Below are 23509 nucleotides of genomic sequence, written 5' to 3' on the forward strand. Positions count from 1 at the left end.
ATGAGATTTTTTTAGCACTCAAGTTCAGAGGTACCAAAGTCATGACGAAGACTGTCATCAATGGATAGACTAAGATGTGAATTGCAGCAGGCAATGCCACAGAGATGGCAGTATGCAGTTTGTGTGATGAGCGTGGTATGGAGTCAGAAGTTCATCTCAGGTGTGGGGAGCACAGAGTAGAAGTTTGATCGTACTGACGACTAGAGGAGGGGGAGAAGGTAGTGAATGTACAGAGTTTGTGGCAGAGGTTGAAGGTGACTCCTATTATTACCATATTTGATTATTTGATATGCCACAGTATTTTTGTGATCAGTATTCTTTATGATAACTTGTGAATAATTGCAATATGGTGCTCTCTCACTCATTATTTAACAAGGAACAGTAACATGTCATACCCAGAAATAAAATCGAGAGATCAACTTATCCATTTTGGCAGAAAGAATCAAAAAGCAATATATTATTTAAATGGAGAGAAATTGCAGAAATTGACCTATTCATGAATCACAAAAATTTGTATGGAGATACAGTGAATGATTAGGAAAGCAAATGGAATGTTGGCGTTTATTGCAAGGGGAATGGAATATGAAAGTAGGGAAGTTTTACTGCAGCTGTACAGGGCATTGGTGAGAGCACATCTGGAAAATGTGTCCAGTTCTGGATTTGAAATAGGATATATCTTCATTAGGAGCAGTTCAAAGAAGGTTCAGTTGACTCATTCCTGGGAAGAAGGGCTTATCCTTTGAAGAAAGTTGAACAGGTTGGGCCTATATCCATTGGAGTTTAGAAGAATTAGAGGCAAGCTGATTTAAACATGTCAGATCCTGAGCACATTTGAAAGGGTAGAAACCGGGAAGATGTTTCCTCCTGTGGGGGAGTCTAGAATGAGGGGACACAGTTTAAGATTAAGAGGTTCCCCCTTTCAAGGTGGAGATGAAGAGAATTTTTTTCTTTCAAAAGGTTGTTAGTCTGTGGAATTGCCTTTACCAGAAATCAGTAGAGGCTGGGTCATTGAATTTATCCAAGCCGGAGTCCTACAGATTTATGGTAGACAAAGGAGTCAAAGGTTATGGGGAGCAGACAGGAAAATGGGATTGAGACCATGATCAGATCAGCCATGATTTTACTGAATTGTGGATCAGACTTAAGGGGCCAAATGATCAACTCCTGCACCTAAGTCTTACTTTCCTGTGTGTCTATGGCAGAGGCATCTGTGAGCAGATCCCTCAGAGGAGAGAGGACAGTTGTAGTGATGCTTCGCTTGGCACTGAGTAATGGCCTCATGAATCACAGTTTGGGGCTCTGTGTTTGCTCCTGCAGAGGGAGATACGAGGTCACCTGTCAGTGTTCCCTGAGGTATTGAGAGCTCATGCAGTGTGAACAGAAAAATCTATGATATAAATGAGCTCTACCATATCTCAAAGTTTTAAACTTATGAGCTCTTCTATTAATCCTTCTGGTGGTGATTAGACAGTCCAACCCTTCTGCAAGGAAAATCTGCCTGAAGAAATGGATTTGTCTTCTTTTGCTGTTATTTAAGAGTTCTCTCATTCTTCTGGCTTGTTATGTACCTCTTCATTAGTTCTTTCTCCACCCAGTTTATGCTTAGGGTCCTTTTTAAGCATCACATTTCAGATTTTCATTTCCTCCTCATTCTCAAGCTTCACATCCACAATTCATTACTGACCAGATAAATATTTTAGCACATGGACTCTCATTTCAAGACTCAAACTGACACTTCCAAGAACGTTGTCCAATGTAAAAACTCTTTTGGCTTGTCTAATCCATTTTTTGGGTTTCACTACTGCTTTTGACATTGGATGTTACTCTGCTTCTGAAATGGTTGAACTGATAGACATGTTCTGATTTGCTTCCATTTATTGTGAGCTTGTACTCTGGATTTCTCATTGCTGAAAAGAGAGACGTGTTGCCAAAGTTTTTCATCTTGAACTCATCAGAAGAAGCACAAGTATGCCAAATTTCAAACAATCACCTTTTATACTAGAGGAGAAAAGGCTGCTGATTGGGTAGCTAGGTCGAGGCGTTGCCATTAAATCAGCCACTTTTATTTATGGCTGTGTTGATAAATGTTATTGCATAGACAATAAGCACTGGTATTCCTTTAAACCTCTCCACTCTCTCTACCTTTCTTTCTTTGCTTAAAATATTCATTAAAATATGCCTTTTTTTATCAATCTTTTCATCAGCACTCCTGAAAGTATTCTATGTGTCTATTTGGCTCATTGTCAGATATTTGCTTCACATTGCTTTGGGACTTTAATATTTCATTCAGGGTGTTTTATAAATACAAGTTACTGCTGTTGGTCCTGCTGAAAGCGGGGCCCACGAGAATTTAAAAGATTGCAGACCTCTTGGCTGTGGGAACGGAGGTGGAATTAGGTGTGGGCAAAAGTTCTATCCAGCTGAGGAGGGCTCCCTACAGTTGTGTACACATGTCACTGTAATACCTTAATTAGCTGGAGAAAGAGTTCAAATGTCTAGCCAGTAATTATCCATGAAATTAATGCAGATGACAACTACACTTCTGCTGTTTTTGGCTAATCTGGAATAAGATATTATCTTAACATTTTCATATTTTCATGTGTGTTCATCAGAATGCAATGGAGCAGACATTTGTTTGTGTAGTGCTGCTTCGTAGTGCTGCTCCTAGTGTGGATTAATGTCGATTCACCAAGGCAGGCAGCATAGTGAGCCATTCACAGCACACCAGGTGTTTTCCACTGATATCATTGAAGAATCAAGTCACATAGATAGTAGTCTGTGAATTACCTCCCCTTGTATTCGATGTAAATCCATGTAATGCTGCTAGATCCCTTTAAATGTTATATTTTACCTCCTGTATTGCGCTTGACATGTTTCCCTTCTCTTCAGTGTGTTGTTTCTTGTCTTGAACAGATCAACAACTTTGATTTACCTCAGGAAATTGTGCAACTGGTGGAATCAATTGAAAAGGCAAAACTGTCAGCTTTGTATCCTGCGGTTGTGACTGTGGTAGGTACATAAATTAACACTTGCTGTATTCCCTGTAGAAACCTGCCTGATTTGTTGAATTTTCTGAAGAACTTAAAAACAACGGCATAGTAGGTTAAGGATGTTAGACACATGTGTATGATATTTGGGGCACATTTGGCAGAAAATGTTGTATCCTCAAAGCGAAGGCAGAGTATTTGCTGCCCTATCCACATAAGCTGTGATGTGGAGATGCTGGGGTTGGACTGGGGTAAGCACAGTAAGAAGCCTCACAAAACCAGGTTAAAGTCCAACAGGTTTATTTGGCAGCATAGGCTTTCGGAGCATTGCCCCACTTTTCGGAGCACTGATTCACCTTTCGGAGCACTGACTCATCTGATGAAGGGGCAGTGCTCCGTAAACTGTGCTGCCAAATAAACCTGTTGGGCTTTACCCTGGTATTATGAGACTTCTTACTGTACGTAGGCCGTGACAGGCATGTCTGCAGTTGTAATGCCTCTGCATTTGCAACAGCAGGGGCACTACATCTGGAGCAGAGGCAGCAGAGAAGAGAAACTCTGCACGATGCTCTGTGCCAATTTCTTACTCCTTGACAATGAGAGGAGGCAAGCCAGCCAATGCAGGATTTCAGGGTGCGTACCTAAGCAGTGCTCTCCTGTATGCTACCCCATGGAGGTCCTCATCTGAGTTCTCTGCAGCAGAACTTATCTGCCGCTGCCCCCTTGCGTTAATCTGATGCACAAACCATCCACTACCTCGATGTGGCTGTAGCACACTCATGCCCAGTAACTCACCTCATGCCATTCCTAACTCTGTATTAACCTTTAAGTATAGTGCTGGTATCTGAGCTGGTGGCTGCAAGTGTTGAAACAAGCGATTGGGCCTCTTCATCAATTGGTTAATGTTGCTCTCTTTCCTCTTCCGAGGACTGCTATAGTTGTCCAGGCAGAGGTTTTTGGACGTCTGAAAGTAGAAAATCAGAAAGGGAAGATTGGGAAAAGTGAACTGGGCGTGGAAAGTGAGATGTTCATGGTCACATCACTTGCAGCTTGCTCACTATACCACAGCACAGGATGTGGGTGAACTGGGAGTTGAGAAGGGGCATGATGCTGGAATATATTGTCATCCTCCATATTTTTGATGCTGCAAGATGCTCATGCTCTGTTGCAGCTCACCATATGATGCGGTGAATTGTCTCCATGCGGCTCAGGAAGTGCAGACATTCTGATCTCTCCTTGATTGCGCTCTGCTCCTATCTACGTAGGACACCTTGTCCTTCAAGAGGAGGGAAGAATGCCATTGACTGTGTTTCACTGTGTTTGAGTGAAATGCCTGTTCATCATTGAGTATATATTACTGAATAGCTGGAGACAAGTGGAGGCAATGTGAGGTAAGTATAAGGCTGGCAACATTGGTAGGCATGTGAGGATGACGTAGAATATGTGGATGTGATATGTGAGTCCCATCTATACTCTGTTGTTCCATTTCCTTGCACAGAATTGCATCAGTTGTACTCAGTAACAGTATTCTGTGGTTGACAGCAACTTCCCTTTAAGAGGGACAGACAGTCTTTAAGTTGATTACACCATGCGAGATAAGCAATGCTGTATGGCTGCCTCCTGAGCACAGAGGCAGCCTACAGGGCGGCAGATGCTTGGACCTACATGGAAATGGTATAGTAGCGCCAAATTTGTGTGCTGCCCACCTCTGCAGGACCAACATGGGCAGGTCTTTTATTTTAAGCCCCACTCCCCCACTGCCAAAACATTGGCACACACCATTATCTAACCATTGCTACTTAGAGTCATAGAGAGTCACAGAGGTTTACAGATTTTTAAATAGGACTCACGTCCTAAGACTCAAGAAAGTAACAAAAAGATTTCAGGGCAGTGTAGGGCGTGGAGACTATCCTGTTCACACTAGTGCATTGGGAATTTGGGCATTGTAATATTGAAAATTACGTTTCACTATAAGGGTGTTTCTGTGATTTGGCAATTCCATTGGGCGGTGACACTTGCTGAATGTGTGTCAAGGGAAGGCTGCTGGGCACCCCATAATATTCCAGCTGTTCATTCTAATTGCAGTTTGTGCACTCAATTTCCTGAGCTACACTCCACGAGTGGTGCTTACCAGTGGAAGCCTAGTTTAGGAAATTACCTCCACGTTTTACTTAAAAATAATTTTTGTCCCCTGAAACACGCAATCACACACTGCTTGTTAAGTAAATTTAAAAGGTGAACAGTTCAGACCTAGTCTCTGCCACTCATGTTTGCTATCAAACAAGTTCACAAAGTTAGGATCACTTGTTCCATGAGATGGCCATGCAGCCCACGGGAAGTTCAGGAGCATTGTAAGTGCTGCAGTGCTGGAATCCTCAGAGAGCATGGCACAAGTAAATTGGCTTGCAGTGCTGAATACCCAGTGAGGTTGACAACTTTGGAAGCGTGCGATCCAGAACACATCCATGGCATTGTGGGGCGAATAACTTCACAGGAAAGGGCACAACAAAGCATAAAAATGAATTGGTTATAGGGCAATGGTGAGGGGGGCACGATGGCACAGTAATCAACACTGTTGCCTCACAGCGCCAGGGACCCAGGTCCAATTCTGGTCTTCAGTGACTGTGTGGAGTTTACATGTTCTCCCTGTGTCTATGTGGGTTTCCTCTGGATGTTCTGGCTTCTTCCCACAGTCCTAAGATAAAAAGATTAGGTGGATTGTCCATGCAGTGTTGTCCCTTGTTGTCCAAAGATATGTAGGTTAGCTGGATTAGCAATAATAAATGCGCAGGGTTACAGGTATAGGGTGGGGGGTCCTCTTTCAGTAAATCAGTGCATACTCACTGGACTGAATGGTAGCCTCCGCTTCTATACGAATTCTATGGTTCTATGGAATTCCATGTTGATGTGAATCCTGTATACTTCAAGAACACCACTGAGAGCAACTAAGACATTTTGAGGGGCAAAAGGGAACAGACACAGGGAGTCCATGGTTTATGTGGGACTAATGACAAAGGAAGGAGAAGAGTCGAGTTTCTACAGTTAGGATTTAAGGAGCTAATGAACAAGTTAAAATGGCAAAGGTTGTAATCTCTGAATTATCACAGTGCTTGACACTGGTATGTATAGGAATATAGGAGGCTGCAGCATGGCAGAGATTGAGCAGAGAATGACAAACTGTTGATAGAGGTGGGGGGAGGGGGAAGAGTACCCTAGTGAGATTCATGTAGAAAATCAGTGGGCAGGGCCTATTCCTGCCGGACAGGCTGGCAGCATAGCGCTGAACGGGCCACTGTGTGTGCGCCGATCTGTCAGCGCCAAGGTTGCTCATCACTAGCCTGATTGATACAAGTTGAGAACACTGTTAGGCTAGCAGACTGGGTGGATAATTAGAACATAGAACATAGAACACTACAGCACAAACAGGCCCTTCGGCCCACAAGTTGCGCCGATCACATCAACACCTACCAACCTACAGACCTATCTATAACCCTCAATCTCATTAAACCCCATATACTCATCCAGAAGTCTTTTAAAAGACCCCAGCGAGTTCGCCTCCACCACCACTGACGGCAGCCGATTCCATTCACTCACCACCCTCTGAGTGAAAAACTTACCCCTAACATCACTTCTGAACTTCCCTCCCTGCACCTTAAATCTGTGTCCTCTCGTAGCAACCATTTCAACCCGGGGAAATAGCCTCTGAGAGTCCACCCTATCTATTCCTCTCAACATTTTGTAAACTTCTATCAGGTTGCCTCTCAACCTTCGTCTCTCCAGGGAAAAGAGACCCAGCTCCCTCAACCTAACTTCATAAGGCATGCCTCCCAGTCCAGGCAACATCCTTGTAAATCTCCTCTGTACCCTCTCAATAGCTTCTACATCTTTCCTATAGTGAGGCGACCAGAACTGCCCACAATACTCTAAATGAGGCCTGACAAGGGTCTTATAAAGTTGCAGCATTACCTCCCGACTCCTAAACTCAGTCCCTCGATTAATGAAGGCCAGTACACCATACGCCTTCTTGACCACCTCCTCCACCTGCGAGGCCGATTTAAGAGTCCTATGGACCCGGATCCCAAGATCCTTCTGCTCTTCAACACTACTCAGACTTTTGCCCTTGATAGTGTACTCGTTCATCCCGTTGGTTCTGCCAAAATGGACGACTACACATTTATCCGCGTTGAAGTCCATCTGCCACTTCTCCGCCCAGTCCTGCATCCTATCTATGTCCTGCTGCAACTTTTGCCATCCTTCCAGACCATCCACAACACCACCGACCTTAGTGTCATCAGCGAACTTACTTACCCATCCCTCCACTTCCTCATCCAGGTCATTTATGAAAATGACAAACAACAGGGGTCCCAGAACAGATCCTTGAGGCACTCCGCTGGTGACTGACCTCCATTCAGAAAAAGCCCCATCCACAACCACTCTCTGCCTTCTGCAGGCAAGCCAGTTCTGGATCCACAAGGCCAAAGGCCCTTGGATCCCATGCCCTCTCACCTTCTCAAGAAGTCTTGCATGGGGGACCTTATCAAACGCCTTGCTGAAGTCCATGTACACTACGTCCACAGCACTTCCTTCGTCAATGTGTTCAGTCACATTATCGAAGAACTCAACTAGGCTTGTAAGGCACGACCTGCCCTTGACAAATCCATGCTGACTATTCCTGATCATGTCAAACCTCTCCAAATGTTCGTAAATCTTGTCCCTCAGAAGCCTCTCCATCAGCTTACCAACCACTGAGGTCAGACTCACCGGTCGGTAGTTTCCCGGGCTATCTCTGTTCCCTTTCTTGAAAATAGGAACTACATCCGCAATCCTCCAATCCTCCGGAACCTCTCCCGTCTCCATTGACGACGCAAAGATCATTGCCAGGGGCTCTGCAATCTCTTCCCTCGCCTCCCACAGTATCCTGGGGTACATCCCATCTGGTCCAGGCGACCAATAATTGGCAGATGTATAGGCCAATTTAGATATGCATAACTACCAGGATTGAAGCGCTATCTCCACTTCGAAGATTACTTTTATTATTTAGCATTTTTCTGCCTATAGGGAATTTTCCTTAAAAATATCATAGTCTTGTTACCAGTACAGCATTTCATTCATTGTGGGTGAATTCCCATCTTCTATCCTTTTCTGCAGTTATCTTGATTTCACTCTAAGAGTTGGTTTGTTTCTTTCTTTGATGATGCTCTGCCAATCCTTTTGAAGTTGTTTAAAGATATGGGCACGCTTCCCAGCAAAATTTGCTTCAATTTTCTTGATATTAGTAATTGACTATTATTGATTCCTGAGGTTTGGTCCTTTGAATGACTTCTTTATGGCCACCATTAACCCTCACAGGACAATAGAATAAATTCTGTTCATTAAAGTTTAAAGTTTACTTACTAGTGTCACAAGTAAGCTTACATTAACACCGCAATGGAGTTATTGTGAAAATCCCCTGGTCGCCACACTCCAGCACCTGTTTGGGTACACTCAGGGAGAATTCAGTGTGGCTAATGCACCTAACCAGCACGTTTTCCGGACTGTGAGAGAAAACCAGCACACCAGGAGGAAACCCACACAGACATGGGGAGAATGTGCAGACTCCGCACAGACAGTGACCCAAGCCAGGAATCAAACCGAGGTCCCTGGGGCCGTGAGGCAGCAGTGCTAGCTTCAGATAGGAGACCGAACAGGAGAATCCATCAAAGAAAGTCATGCAATGTTGGTCTGAGGAATCAGATGATCTCCTACGGGGCTGCATGGAGTCAGTGGACTGGTCAGTATTTAAAAACTTTGTGACCAGCCTGAACGAGTACACCACTACAGTAACTGACTTCGTTCATAAGTGTGTAGAAGACTGTGTGCCAAAGAAGCAAATCCGTGTGTTCCCCAACCAGAAACCATGGATGAACAAGGATATCCACTGCTTGCTGAAGACCAGGTCTGAGATGTTCGAGTCAGGCGACACTGACCTATACAAGACAGCCAGATACGAACTAAGGAGATCCATCAAAGATGGTAAAAGACAATAATAAGCTAGAGTCTCAGGCTAGCCACACCAACACCCGTTGACCATGGCAAAGTCTGCAAGACACAACAGGCTACAAGATGAAGGCATGTAAAATTGCCGGCTCCAACGCACCCCTCCTTGATGAACTCAATGCATTCTATGCCTGTTTTGAGTGAGAGGTCAGCGAGAGCATGCCTCCTGGAAACACTGGATGAACCCGTATCTGAGGTCACCATTGCAGATGTTAGAGCAGCCTTCTCGAAGATCAACCCATGGAAAGCAACTGGCCAGGATAGAGTACACGGATAAGCACTCAGGTCCTGCACAGATCAGTTGCTGGGGTATTCACAGAACATCTTTAACTTCTCTTCACAACAATCTGAGGTCCCTATTTGCCTCAAGAAGACAACCAAGATCCCGGTACCTAAGAAAATCCAAGCAGCATGCTATTGGCCGGTGGCTCTGACATCCATCATTATGAAGTGCTTCGAAAGGTTAGTCATGGCACAAATTAATCCCAGCCTCACGGACTACCTGGATCCATTACAGTTTGCCAGCTGTCGCAACAGGTCCATAGCAGACACCATTTCCCTGGCCCTGCAGTCAACCCTGGAACACCTAGATAACAAGGGCACCTATGTCAGACTCCTATTTATTGACTACAACTCAGCCTTCAACACTATTATTCCCACAACATTCAAGTTCAAACTCCGTGGCTTGGGCCTCGGCACCTCTCTCTGCGATTGGATCCTGAACTTCCCAACTCATAGACCACAATCAGTAAGGATAGGCAACAACACCTTCTCCACGATCATCCTCAACATCGATGCCCCACAAAGCTGTATTCTCAGCCCCTATTATACCCCTTATACACCTATGACTGTGTGACCAAAATCCCCTCCAATTCAATTTTCAATTTTGCTGACGACACCACTGTAGTGGGTCAGATCTCAAACAATGATGAGACAGAGTACAGGAATGAGATAGAGAATCTGGTGAACTGGTGCGGCAACAATAATCTCCCACAGTGTGAACAAAATGAAGGAAATTTTCATCGACTTCAGGAAGTGTAAAGGAGAATATGTCCTGTCTACATCAACAGGGACGAAGTAGAAAAGTTCGAGAGCTTCAGGTTTTTAGGTGTCCAGATCACCAACAACCTGTCCTGGTCCCTGCCATGCTGACAATATAGTTAAGAAAGCCCACCAACACCTCTGTTTTCTCTGCAGACTAAGGAAATTTGACATGTCAGCTACAACTTTCATCAACTTTTACAGATGCACCATAGAAAGCATTGTTTTTGGTTGTATCACAGTTTGGTATGGCTGCTGCCTACCCAAGACCATGAGAAACTACAAAAGGTTGTGAATGTAGCCCAATCCATCATGCAAATCAGCCTCCCATCCATTGACTCTGCCTGCACTTCCTGCTGCCTCAGCAAAGCAGCCAGCATAATAAAGGACCTCGTGCACCCCGGACATTTTCTCTTCCACCATCTTCCATCGAGAGAAAGATACAGAAGTCTGAGGTCACGTTCCAACTGACTCAAGAACAGCTTCTTTCCTGCTGCTGCCAGACTTTTGAATGAACTTACCTTGTGTTAAGTTGATTTTTCTTTACACCCTAGCTATGACTGTAATGCACTACTCTCTTGTTTCTCTCTCTATGAAGGTATATTTTGTCTGTATAGCATGCAAGAAGCAATACTTTGTATGTTAATACATGTTTTTTCATTGTTTTTTCCATGTGACAATAATAAATCAAATCAAAAATCAGACATTTAACTGATAAGAACAGATACTACACCATAAATAAATAAATTGGAACAGTTTCAATAAGGAACTTCTGGGTTTTAGCTTATGACTAAATTGTAGTGGAATGATGCATTCTGCATTATACTTTAGTGTTAAATAAGCATTTGTGTGCGTACACACCTGTCACACATTTTGTGACATTTAAAACTCTGAATAGCTGCTGTAACCATGGAACCAGTAGCTGAGTCTGTGCATTTCAGTTCTTGAATTTCAAATGCTGTTAGGGTGAAATGGTGGCATAACGTGTGATGGCTGTCAGCTGAACAATACTTCTCACTCCAGTCAAATGAGTGAAATAGTTTTGAAGTTGTTGGACTGCAGTAAATGTGTTAACAGGTAATGTGTTATTTTGCAAAAAGGTGATATAGATGACATTTACCCCTATTGACACCATGAATGGGGAGAACATTGCAGTATAATTATTTGTTTAAAAACATTTCCAGAGTGAATTAAATTAAAACTTTCTGAACAGTGTCCATTTTTCAAAGTAGAAAAGCTTCAATGCTAAGAATCTGATGAGTGCAAATTAATCAAAAGAGAAATGGAACTAAGCTTTTATGGATCTTTACTGCAAGTATGAACATGTTGGTTTGCATTGTGAGCGAGAAACTGAAGAGTGATTTACACTTATTGGCAACTGGAGGCACAGGCAGAAATCAAGAGGTAAAGCAATGTAGGTGGAGACTAATAATGAAAAGGATAGTTTGACTGATTTCACCCCCACATATTATGAAAGCCAGACTAAATATCAGAGAAAGTGGAGAAATTTCATTTTTTAAAAACTATTTTCAAAGAACAAAACAAAGCACAAAGAAAATTACAGCATAGGAACAGGCCCTTTGGCCCGCCAAGTCTGCACTGACCATGCTGCCTGTCTGAACTAAAAACCCCCTCTCCTACTGGGGACCATATCCCTCTATTCCCATCCTATTCATGTATTTGTCAAGATGCCCCTTAAAAGTCACTATCGTATCTACTTCCATTACCTCCCTCGGCTATATTTTCTTTCTTTGTGGAACGTGCAGTAATTCCCAGCTGGGAGAGCTGACGAGCAGGTAACTGAGTTGAGTAATATATCCCTCCAATTTTCAGGCTCTCTTCATCTCAACTCATGTTTCTGGGAAAATATCTGCCCTTTTGACTACAAAATCCCGATATGATGCTATAGGATCAGGAGCTCAAAATATCAAGCACCTTGGATGCACCGTGTGCTTATTACCTCAGTTAAGGAAGTGTGCAAGTGCTTAGCATGTTCTACCAAATATTATTCATGTTGTTTCCTGTGCAATCTCTCTTTATCAATTCTGCCTATTTTTGGACAATCCAGTTTATTCAAATTTTGTAATTACAGTCTATGTTCAGTTTCGACCATCGTCACTCATGTTACTTATTTAAATTGTACGTTTAGTTATATTTGACCTTTTTAACCTAATGTAGATCACTGGTGATACCATTGATACAAAATTGGGAGCAGTTTGGACACTGCCACCCTTAAAAAAACTTTATAGAGGTTTCAGAAAAAAGCAAGAAGAATGAGCTGCATTTAAGGACCAGAAATTACAAAGGGAAATGTGCAGAGTTGAACTTATTTTCTCTGGAGAAAAGAAGATTGAGCCAGATTGTGATCCAGATCTTTAAAATGCTGAGACAAAATTGAGTTTGATGGTAAAAGATAATTGGAGTTGGGCTTTGAGTTTATAAGTGGAGAGTACAGGTTTAAAATGAACACGTCTCAGGCAAAATGAGGGATTAGAAGAATAATCATGGAGATATTGCAACTGTGGAAAGCAGTTAATAGTGTGTGTCAATCCTTTAGAAAGAGCTGGACAAATATATGATTGGGAACATGATTGAAGATTATAGACTGAAATAATCAAACACTCTGAGGTATTTATGAAATAAAAATAAGCTTCAAATATTAGAATTGAGAAATAAATTCTGGAAATATATAGTGTGCCAATCAAAATGTGCAAAAAGAAAGAATACATATACTTTCAGATGCATACCCTTCAACACAACTGAAGACAGCATTTTTAAGTTTCACTTCTGCGATACATTGAAGTTCATAATTTGCAGGCTGTGCATATTATTGCCACCATTGAACAATTCTGGATGTGAGGTTGGATATTTTCTGCAATTTCTCCAAGTTTTCCTTGTGGTGGGCAGATGATGGAGTGATGCTCTATATCACTAATTGTATCACAACAATGAATGCAAGGAAGTCACATTAGGTTCCAGGAGTCCAGAATTGCTATGATGTGAGGAAGGGAATTTGGTCCTATTGGCTCAGATTTCGCAGTCAATTGCACTTGCTGCTGACCTCGAAGAAAGTTGTCTGCAGTGACCTTAACCCATCTCTGTAGTGTGAATTTCATCTTTCTTGACGTTAATTTTATTCAGGCATCAGCTCAAAGGGATCTGAAATGTCCAGCCGTAGTTATGACTTTAGGAAGGCTGAACAGCTAACCACATTGAAGAATTTTGGCTGTGAGCAAACCAAGAAGTTAAATCTCTGATTATTCTGCACATTTTAATAATTTTACAGATGGTAAAATAAAGACATACATGTGGCATTAAGTTGGAATTTGAAATCTACACAGCCGTTAAAATAGCCTTATTTTAAAAACCTATGCGTTTGTTTTTACTATAATGGAGAAATCTGACTTTTCACAATATAAAATCAGTTTTTCAGGACTAGAGAGGTTGTCAGGAAGTAATTGTGAACTCAGTGCACTATGAAGAACCCTGTTACACTTCTTTCAATAAGCTGTGACTTTTTGAAGTGAGACTAATTTTATAAATCTGGACCAAAACATAAAATGCTGGAAAATCTCTGCAGATCTGACAGCATCAATGGGGAGAGAACGGAGTTAACGTTTCAGTCTGGATGACAGCACAGATGCTGTCAGACCTGCTGACATTTTTCAGTGTTTTCTGATTTTGTTTCAGATTCCAGCATCTGCTTTGAGCATAAAATTGGAAGTGGTTTCAAGTGATTTCTAAGATTGCCATCTGTGGGAATTTCAGAAGCGTATCCGGCAGAGGAACAGGAAATCACTGACAGCAGCTTCTGGAATTCCACATTTAACTGCACGTATGTAGGTGCCAGAAGTTGCTGTTAGTTTTCAGAGAGGTATTGACAGCGAACATTGACAGTTTTGTTGTCATTATAACAGCCAAATCCAGGCCATTAGTTTCCCTCTTGGAAGTGATAAACATCTCTGACTTTAACTGCACTGTGATAATTCAGTATTGTTGGCCTTTTATTCCCATCTTGTGCCTTTATTTTCTACTAAGGACAAAGGTTTTTTTTTCATTTATAAGTGCAGATTGTTTTTTTGCTACAGGTGCACTTGAACAATTTGGAGCCTGCATCTCTTTGCATACGAATGGAAGACTTTACCAACATCAGAGAACTGGCAAAGAAAGCCAATCAGAAAAATATTTTAGTTTACAGGCTACTGATTAATTACACCCAGGTAGGGATCATTTCTTTGTGCTTTACTTATTGTGTTAGAAAGTATACACTAATCCATCTCAAATTCAGTGCAGTCAAAATGCTAACAGTTCTTCTTTGTTTCATTTTGCGGTTTGTAAAACTTAAGGAACCCATTTTGGGAAAACCAACTGGAAAAAAGCATGGAAAACACTTTGTCACTAGATTGTGCTGTCTTTTATTAAGGCACCGCATGAAATTTTACTGATCCATTATTACCTTTTGACCATCGACACTGATGACTTGGTGTTGAGTAAATGGTTTGCTTTAAATCTTCTTTTACTATATCATCCAGCAAAATATGTTAGTTTGATCTATTTATCAACTTTCTATGTTTTTTGTTGTTTGATTGTATACATGGGGTCGGAATTTCATGATCCCAGTCTGGACCAAATCAATTCAGGACTGGAAAAAAATAGCCACTGAGCAGAATGCCCTCAGCCATTTTCACGAGGGTAGGGGAGGGAATAGGCCCTGGAGTCTACTCACTACTACTAAGGATGGGACAACTATGGACAGGATTTTATGGCCTCACTCGAGTGAGACCGAAAATTCCTGCTGAGATGAATGGACATTCCCGTTGTGCGTCCCTCGCCCTCTCGCAATTCTATGCCGGGCAAGGTGATAGAATTCCGGAGTATGAATAAGTGTTAATCTTTTCCCATTACTTTTCACCTCAAAAAATAGAAATTCTGAGGTGAGTTTGTTTATTTGGGGACTTTTCTGGGCTCTTGCCTGCAAGCCAGCTGCCTAATCATTTTACAAATGATCGCTTCTGTTTGCGCAGCTGGTATGAAGCATCTGTTATTTAACTTAGGGGTAGGGGATGGGTGGTTTATGTGCTATTCAATGGCTTCCAGCTGGGAATACAATGGATGAGTGGGGAGGGAGGTTAAATTGATCAGTCATTTTGAATGTCTATAGTTTGTGAGACTTCCCCAATATTGTTTAACCTGCACTGCTGATTCCATTGGAAGAACTGAGCAGATGGTTTTGGTGAATGGAAATGATCTCTTAACCTACTGCTCTGGCATCATTCCATTCCCATCCTGGTGAACAGGTCCATCTGTGATCCAATTAAAGCCAAATCCTCTTTCCTGGCAGCCTAGAGGTAGAGGCAGAACCGTGATGGCGGGATAACTCACGAATCACTTTCCCACCTCCAAGATGAAAATCCAAGCCTCTGTCTCACCATTGTAAAATTACTGAGCAATATTCTATGTTTGCTTAAAGTGGTGGTATCTATTTGTCAGTAGTAAATGGTACAAATATCATCCTTGAAACGATCGTATGCTAGGTCAAGTAATATTTAGTTATCCATTCCACACTAGACTGGAGTGGGCCCTCTCAAAACAGATAAAAACAGGCAAATGATTGAAAACCCTTAGTCAGCAATATTGTGCAGAATTCTGAATGCACCACTTCACTTCAACTGCCCACTTCAGTTCCCCTTAGTAGCCTTCGCTTTGCTGCTCGATTCCGGCCAACAAAGTCAGATGGTGCTGAATCAACTCTTCTGTAAGCTGATGCGCCGGCCCATGTATTTTCCTTTGACTGCACTTTCTACATCCACTACAGGCCTTAGGAAACTGACCAAAAATGCTTTACTACATTTATTTCCCTGAAAGAAAGCATATGATCACCTTGATTGGTAACATCCACAGCCTCCTTTTAGATTAGGACTGCAAAATCTATTGACTTTCAAGACAAAGTAGATTTGCCTGTGCCAGTGAGTAGAACACATGTTGGATATAAAGCTGGCTACTTACTGTACTGGCTGACATTACATTTCACACATACTGGATTAAAATCAAAATATACTTAAATAGGCAAACTCAGTTTTGATTCTTCAAATCAACAGCTCCACTGAGATCAGTGAAGATGAGCTTGTGATTTCTTCTGGAGCTCATAGACAGTGGTTGGCATCAAACATAGAAACACAGAGCAGGATTTTCTGAGCCTCCCACTGCATGTTTTGCCGCAGCAGAGGTGTCCCACCATTGGCCAGTGGTGGAACAGTCTGGTCCTGCCACTGTCAATGATGTTTCCCATTTTATGCATCCCTTGTTGCCGGGAAACCAGTGTGGTGGTTCACCATCAGCGGGACCGGAAGATCCCGCCAGCAGCAATGGACAGAAAATTACGGATATAGAAACTCAGAGCAAGAGTATGAACCTGCTCCACCATTCAATATAATCATGGTTAATCCTTGATCTCAATCCCAGATTCCCGCTTTCTCCCCATACGCCTTGCCACTAAAATCTTTTAAAAACATCTCTTTCTTGAATACAATGAATAACAAGGAGCATTTTTGACTAATTCATCTAAATGATGGGACTTGTGGCTGGAGTTGAGGTCTGATAAATCGATAACTTTCAGACAGTGGACCAGTTAAATGATTCCAATGCTATTTAACTTAACTGGCATGAGCACTATATCAAAGTTGAGTGAATTATCATGACTCACACTGTTATCCTATTATCCTTTAAAAATCTGATGGGTAATTGAGACTGCATTTTAATATTATAATTGGACATACAATGGACCATCTTTAAATGGAGAATAATGTGCAGTGCTGCTATTCTGGTTGAGTTCCACTACTTCATGCACTATTATTTTTCTGCTCTGTATTTTCTTAGCTTTCAATGTACATTCCTCATTAATTCTTTGAGTTCTGCACTCACTGGGCAGTTGGTGACATAGCTCATTGATGCAATGTGAGGTTACGTCACAACTTTGGATAGGTCTAGAGGGGGAAGTGCTGAAAGCCAGTTAGCATGGGAAAATCTGAAAATAGGAAGGGGAGAGTGGAGTAACAGTTTATAGATTTGGTATTTTCGTGTAAGAGTTCATTCAGAAAAACAAATACCTGATTTTGCAAACTAATCAACTGTTAAAAAAAGGCTGTATTTTGAATCCTCAAGTTACTCAGCTATTCAGAGATATGAATGTTTGATTTATCTCGACTGGATTAGTGCTGATTTCACTATGCTTCCTTTAAGATTTGATTTGAGTTGTTTCATGCGTGATCACCTAAGAATGTCTTCTGTTTGGATCTGAATGTTCTTGTCTCTTCTTCCTGTTCAAAATCCAAGGCATTTGTCTTGAGTGAAGCCAAGTTTAGCTTTACAAAAGTAAGATAAGTTTACTGGTATTTTTCCTCGCAGAAGGAAGTCTTAATGAATCAGCCACTTGAGCATGGCTCATTTCCAAATACGTATTGACTGCCTGTAAGTCATTTATCTTTGTCAAACCATCTGGTTTACTGAATGAAGCAAATATAAAAATTTGACTGCTATGGCAGAGGAGTCACTGTTTATTCAAGGTAAGGGTCACTCACTGTAACTACCGAGCAACTGTTTATTCACAGTAAGGGTCATTCACTGTGTAACTGTACAGAGTTACTGTTTGTTCAAAGCAAGGGTCATTCATCGTGTAACTGTACAATGTCACTGTTTGTTTAGGATAAAGATCACCTACTGTAACTATTCAATATTTATTTATTAAGTATCAGAGCCATTCACTGTGTACAGATTATAGAATGGTCCCCATAGAAGGAGATCACTTGGCCCTTCCTGTCAATACTGGCTCTCTGAAGGAGCAATTCACTTATTGCCAGCCACACTTACCTGCCTTTTCCGCATAGCCCTACACGTTCTTTCTTTTCAGAGGATAAACTAATTGCCTCTTGATAGACCCTGCCTTGAGTCACTGTAGGGCAGTACATTCTGGATCCTAACCACTCGCTGATTGAAGAAGTTACCCCTCATGCAGTCATTGCTTATTTTGCTAATTACCTTAAATATGCCCTCTGGTTTTCGATTGTTCCACCAATGGGAACAATTTTTCCCTATCCATCCCTCAGCATTTTATATATCTCTATTAAATCTCCTCTCAAACTTCTGTCCTGGAAAGAAAATAGTTCCAATTCTCCAGTCTATCTGCTTAACTGAAGTTCCTCATCCCTTAAAAAATTCTCATGAATTTTGCACCCTCTCGAATGCCTTCACATCCTTCCCAAAGCGTGGTGCCCAGAACTGGATGAAATACTCCCATTGGGGCCAAATTTGTGTTTTGCACAAGATTAACATTCTCTGTAACTGTACAGATGGAACGTTATGTTTTCAGCTCAAGGGTCACTCATTGTAATTGCGCTCTGTTGTATTCATCTAGAAGCAAGGTAAATCTGAGTAATGATGATAAGTAGGAGAAATTTCTTTGGACCAGGGATGAAGCATTTGGCAATTTAGTGAATACACATTCTGAGAAACCAGATATGCATTATTATTTTTCTCTCTCTGGGTATGGAACAATTGAACAAGAATTCACAGGGCCTCAAAAGTCCCGTTACTCACAGGTTTCTCTCTCACAGCGAGAGCACTTTTGGAGGGAGATATACCTGCAAACAGAGGGCTCTGCTGGAGTGAGCAGCCTGGGTAACTGACACCATGATTGGGGTAGTTAGGTTTGCCAGCTCTGGGCTGTAGTATTCTTGGAGGTTTCAGGACCTCCTTTCTTCAATTCTCCCACACCCACATCCATGCCATTGATTACCCAACATCCCCATTCTTGTGGCATCCCAGTCTCACCCTACACCATTGACCACTGTGCAGATCCATCCTCACGGTTCCCTCCTTCCACTTTTATGTCATTGGTTAGCCCACGTATCCATCCTTCCCGTGGTCAACTGGAAAGTGAACTGACCTACTGGGTGATTCTTGATAGATTCTTGATATGATCCTTTTTATAATTGGCCTCAAAAATGTTAAAAGGTAAGTTTTGTTTTAAACGTGCCTCTGAGGATTGATGGAGCCGGGGAATGGGACTAACTGGATTGTGGTACCCAGAGCTGGAATGGATTCAATGGGCAGAATCACCTTCTGCGCCCTAAAGATACTATGATTTGGATTTTTGCAGACAAAGTGAAGTTGGGTGGAGAGTTCATTTGCAGGAGCCAGTCAGTGTTGAAATTCATGATTAGGGAAGGGACAGGTCTGCTGGCCAATTAGTGGTGGCAATAGGGCAGTACCAGAATGGAAGTGGGACACCAGGAAACAGTACAGTCTGAACTGTCTCAGCTGCCTTTGCTCTGCTGTTTGTGAAAGAATTAAAATAGCAAACTTCAAGTTGACCAGGGCAGATGGGAGAGATGGATCCTGGGATCTGTTTGGGAGATGTTGGTGTTATTAAAATTACTTTGCTGTGCAATAGCTTTGAATCAAAAATGTGCACTTTTAAAATCACTTGGAGCATTTTCAACGTGGCTGTATCTGTTTGTGACAGGCTAGAGTTCATAAAATAGAACTATAGAATCCCTGCAGTGCAGAAGGACGCTATTCAGCCCATTGAGTTTGTGCTGACCACAATCCCATCCAAACCCTATTCCTGTAACCTCAAATGTTTATCCTGCTAATCCCCTGACACTAGGGCCAATTTAGCATGGCCAATCAACCTAAGCCGCACATCTTTGGGCTGTGGGAGGAAACTGGAGCATCCAGAGGAAACCCACGCAGACACGGGGAGAATGTGCAAACTCCGCATAGTGACCCAAGTCAGTAATCGAACCCAGGTCCCTGGTGCTGTAAGGCAGTAGTGCTAACCCACTGTGCCACCGTGCTGCCCTTGTCATTCAGCTTTACACAGCTCCCAATGACTCCCTGCCCTTGTGAGATTTTCAGATGTTTAGAACACAAGTTCTTAATGAGCTCCTTAATACAAAAATGATACAGGCGACTTCACTTTCTTGCCTCCCCCTACCCCCATCCTCAAGAAAGGCAGCAGGGTTGGTGGGAACAGAGGTGCTGGACCAACTCTGTTGGTGACATTTATTTTTAGTTGCTCACCTTCATGCTAACCTATTTCGGCGCATGAAAATCCAGACTTATGACTCCTCGATGCTGACAGGGGTTGCAGTCACTGGGATGGTCAGTTTGGTTGTGAGTTTCTATTCATTAAATTTAAACTACAAGAAAATATGGGTGGTATATGGCAAATTCCTATTTGACAGTTCATTTGAGAGCTGCTCCCTTCTGTCTTGGAAAGCAACCTATGCACTTAGTGTGAGTTTAACTGTGTCACTTAATTTCTTGACAGATGAGTTCCTGCTGTTATCTCTATCTTGACATGAGCTCATTCTCTTGGTTAAATATCTCCTCTGCTTTCTCATTCAAGAAGTGATGTGTGAGTGGGGAAAAATCTCTCAATCAGTGTTCTTGTGGTTTTTATTTATTCAACTGGAGACCTTCTGAACAAAAACAGATTTACATACAGTTACAGCATGTTTCTGAGAAAATTTGCAGTGTTATCTTTATTTCTTTATTTTCGGTAAGTTAATTATGAAGGTCACAATTTGGAAAAATATTTTTCATTGCAATGGAAATTGCTCCAATGTTGTTTGGCTCAAAAAGTTAACTGTTGAAAAGCAGACCCTCTCGTATTTGAATAGAAAGAACATTTTTTTGCCTCAGAAAGTGCTTTTAAGTGGTTTGCCATGGTGTTGGAGAACTTCAGCCTAACAAACATGGAGCTCAGCTTCTCAGTGAAGGACGTGACATGTCATCATTATCATTTCCAGATATATGTGACAAGAGATTGGAAGGAAGTTACTCGCAATGTCCCACATGGATTCGTGTGGGGCCTCAATTTATGAATGGTTTAGATAACACAATAGAAAGCCATATATCCACATATGCTGATGACATGAGGATTGCTGACAATGTAATTTTATGCTTCCAGCTACACTACTTGCTAAGATCGTTTAGGTGATGGACAAAACTGTGGCAGATGGATTTCAATGCAGCTTAGTGTGAGGCCATCCATTTTAGACCAATGAAGGACAGATGTGAATAGTTTTCTAAAACCTGGAAAATGGGGAATGGTGGAGGTCCAAAGAAATTTGGACAATATTTATTAAATGTCATAGTCAGAATGCTTGTCTTTAGATCCACAGGGTTATAATATATGTAGGCAATTAGCCAAAATGAAAGAGAGACTGTCAGCATCTCTCTCTCTTATAGACAATTGGCATTATAGCCTGTTGAAGGAGCCTTGGTGGTGTATTCCTTCAGTGCATCTTGGTACACACTGCTGCCACTATACATCAGTGTTGGAGAGAGTGAATGTTGAAGGTGGTGGATGAGGTACCAGTCAAGTGGGCTGTTTATTCCTGGATGGTGTCAAACTTCTCTAGTGTTGTTGCGACTGCACTCATCAAGGTGGTGGGAGGGTCTGGAGACTCATGAGAATCTTTTCAGCCAGCAGAATAACTGGCCCCCATTGGGGCCCATGTAGGGAACCTGCCCACTGACAATTAGGCTTGTAACTGATCCAATTTGGCAATTAACACTGAGCTCACAGGAATTTAGTGGTGGCTCAGAAATTCTCCCAAACTCATTCGGGTCTCCAGTGCCTTCATGATGTCCTCCCAGCCAAACTCATCAAAAGGATCCCTTTCTGAAAGGCACTTCCTGTCTGATTGGGGGACTTGACAGCGGCAGGGGGGTATTCCCTCTAAGAGATATCCCCCAACCTTTGCATCTTACCCCTCTCCCCCTCACTCTTGCAGCCCCCTTCCTCACAACCCTCAACCTGCTACCCTCACCTGTCTCCTGTGATGATAACCCCTGCTGGAGACCTCACTGAATTACTGGCAGCAGCCACTACTCCCAGTGGCACTATCTGTACTATGGAAGTGCCAGCAACACTCAGGGGTTGGATTTCAGCCCCACTTGGGACTGAATTATATGGGGGTGACATGGTACCAGCTTGCATTTAAATAGCACCTGGCACCCATCAAGGAGGTGACATGAGTCCCATCAGTCCTCCCCCCGATGGGCTGAACGCACGTCACTGACAGTAAATTCTACCCCGTGTGCAATCCTGCATGGTACAGGAGGCCCTATAAAGTAACTGGAAATTATGTACTCAAGAGTCTGAAAGGTGTCTGTGTGTCTGAATTTATTAAAACCTTTTAGAGCCTGACATAGAAAAACAGGAATCAAAGTCAACATTTTGACCCAGGCTTACTTTTTTGCACTCCTGACCTTGCACCTTGGTATTAGCATGGCAGAGCAATTTGAGTGAAAAGTTGGACATATTGCAATGCAGTTTGCAAGCTTAAATCATTTACCCGGTACGTAATCTCTAACATCTGCCTGAACTGTTTAATGTCATCTTGAAAATTGGTTGAGCAAATCCGTTTTTAGTTATGCTTTGCAACAGTACTCTATCGACATATTATCTGAATTGTGCTATGTGTGGAATCATGGACTTGTAATATGATAGATCCAATTTTAACTATTCAGGTAACAGTAGAACTAATGGTGCCTATATCCCATCCTCCAATGTCAACCATAAGTGGCATAACATTACTCTAATGTTATGTTTAATAAAAAATAATTAAATATAGTTTCAAATGAAGTGGAAATATTAAAGCTTATCTTTTACTGATGTAAGAAAGTCAAAAGTAGTTTGATGCCCACTTTCAAGCCTATTCATATTTCATCCCTCAGCTTTTATTGGAAATTCTCTGTTAGCTTGGCTCGTTAAGACATCAAGGCCCAGGTTTTAATCTGCATGCCGGGTGCACAGAATCGGGAGAATCCTCAAATAAAAGCAAAAGACTGCGTATGCTGGAAATCTGACAACAAACAGAAAATGCTGAGTAAACCAGGAGGTCTGGCAGCATCTGTGAAGAGTGAAATACCGCTAATGTTTCGAGTCCAAATGACCCTTCTACAGAACTGGAGAATTCCCAGCCCTACGAACCCAACTTCCAAAATATCTGGCCAAACATCAGGTTTTTAATCTGGGGAATGGGCTCTATTAGGAGTCGGGGCTGTCATCCCGGACGTAGTGAGGGGTTAAAGGCATGCCTAGCATGGGTTGGGCAACTCCAGCATGGGTAAACAGTGGGCGCTCAGAAAGGTCCACCTGAAAGGTTGGTCTATGATGAAGAACTTGTGCCTCGGAGGAGACATCATTGACTTGTCATGTGGTTGGGAACTCTGTAAATGTTGTCCAGCTGGTAGCGAGTGGACCCCGAATTGGTTGGTCCATCAGGGACCTTCCCAGGGAAAAATGTCATTGCTGTTGCCTATTCACAGTCTATGCTGTTAAAGCACTGAAATCATGGAGTGGATTCTCAAAACACAGCCGTGGAGATGGCATTATTTGCCACCACTACCCAGTACAGATATTCTGCACTCAT

General features: G+C 42.3%; 1 protein-coding gene across 2 annotated transcripts in view; it reads left to right on the forward strand.

Moving 5' to 3' along the window:
• Positions 1-23509, forward strand: part of crppa (CDP-L-ribitol pyrophosphorylase A) — a 300647-nt gene that overhangs the window by 128600 nt on the left and 148538 nt on the right. For both annotated transcript variants that reach the window (XM_080216486.1, XM_080216495.1), the window contains exons 8-9: positions 2914-3009; positions 14153-14284. In XM_080216486.1, coding sequence (XP_080072612.1) covers positions 2914-3009; positions 14153-14284 — 228 coding nt within the window. The remainder of the gene's footprint in view (positions 1-2913; positions 3010-14152; positions 14285-23509) is intronic.

The sequence above is a fragment of the Carcharhinus amblyrhynchos genome, chromosome 2 (genome assembly GCF_965287045.1).
Source record: "Carcharhinus amblyrhynchos chromosome 2, sCarAmb.v2.hapA, whole genome shotgun sequence".
Classification (NCBI taxonomy): Eukaryota; Metazoa; Chordata; class Chondrichthyes; order Carcharhiniformes; family Carcharhinidae; genus Carcharhinus; species Carcharhinus amblyrhynchos.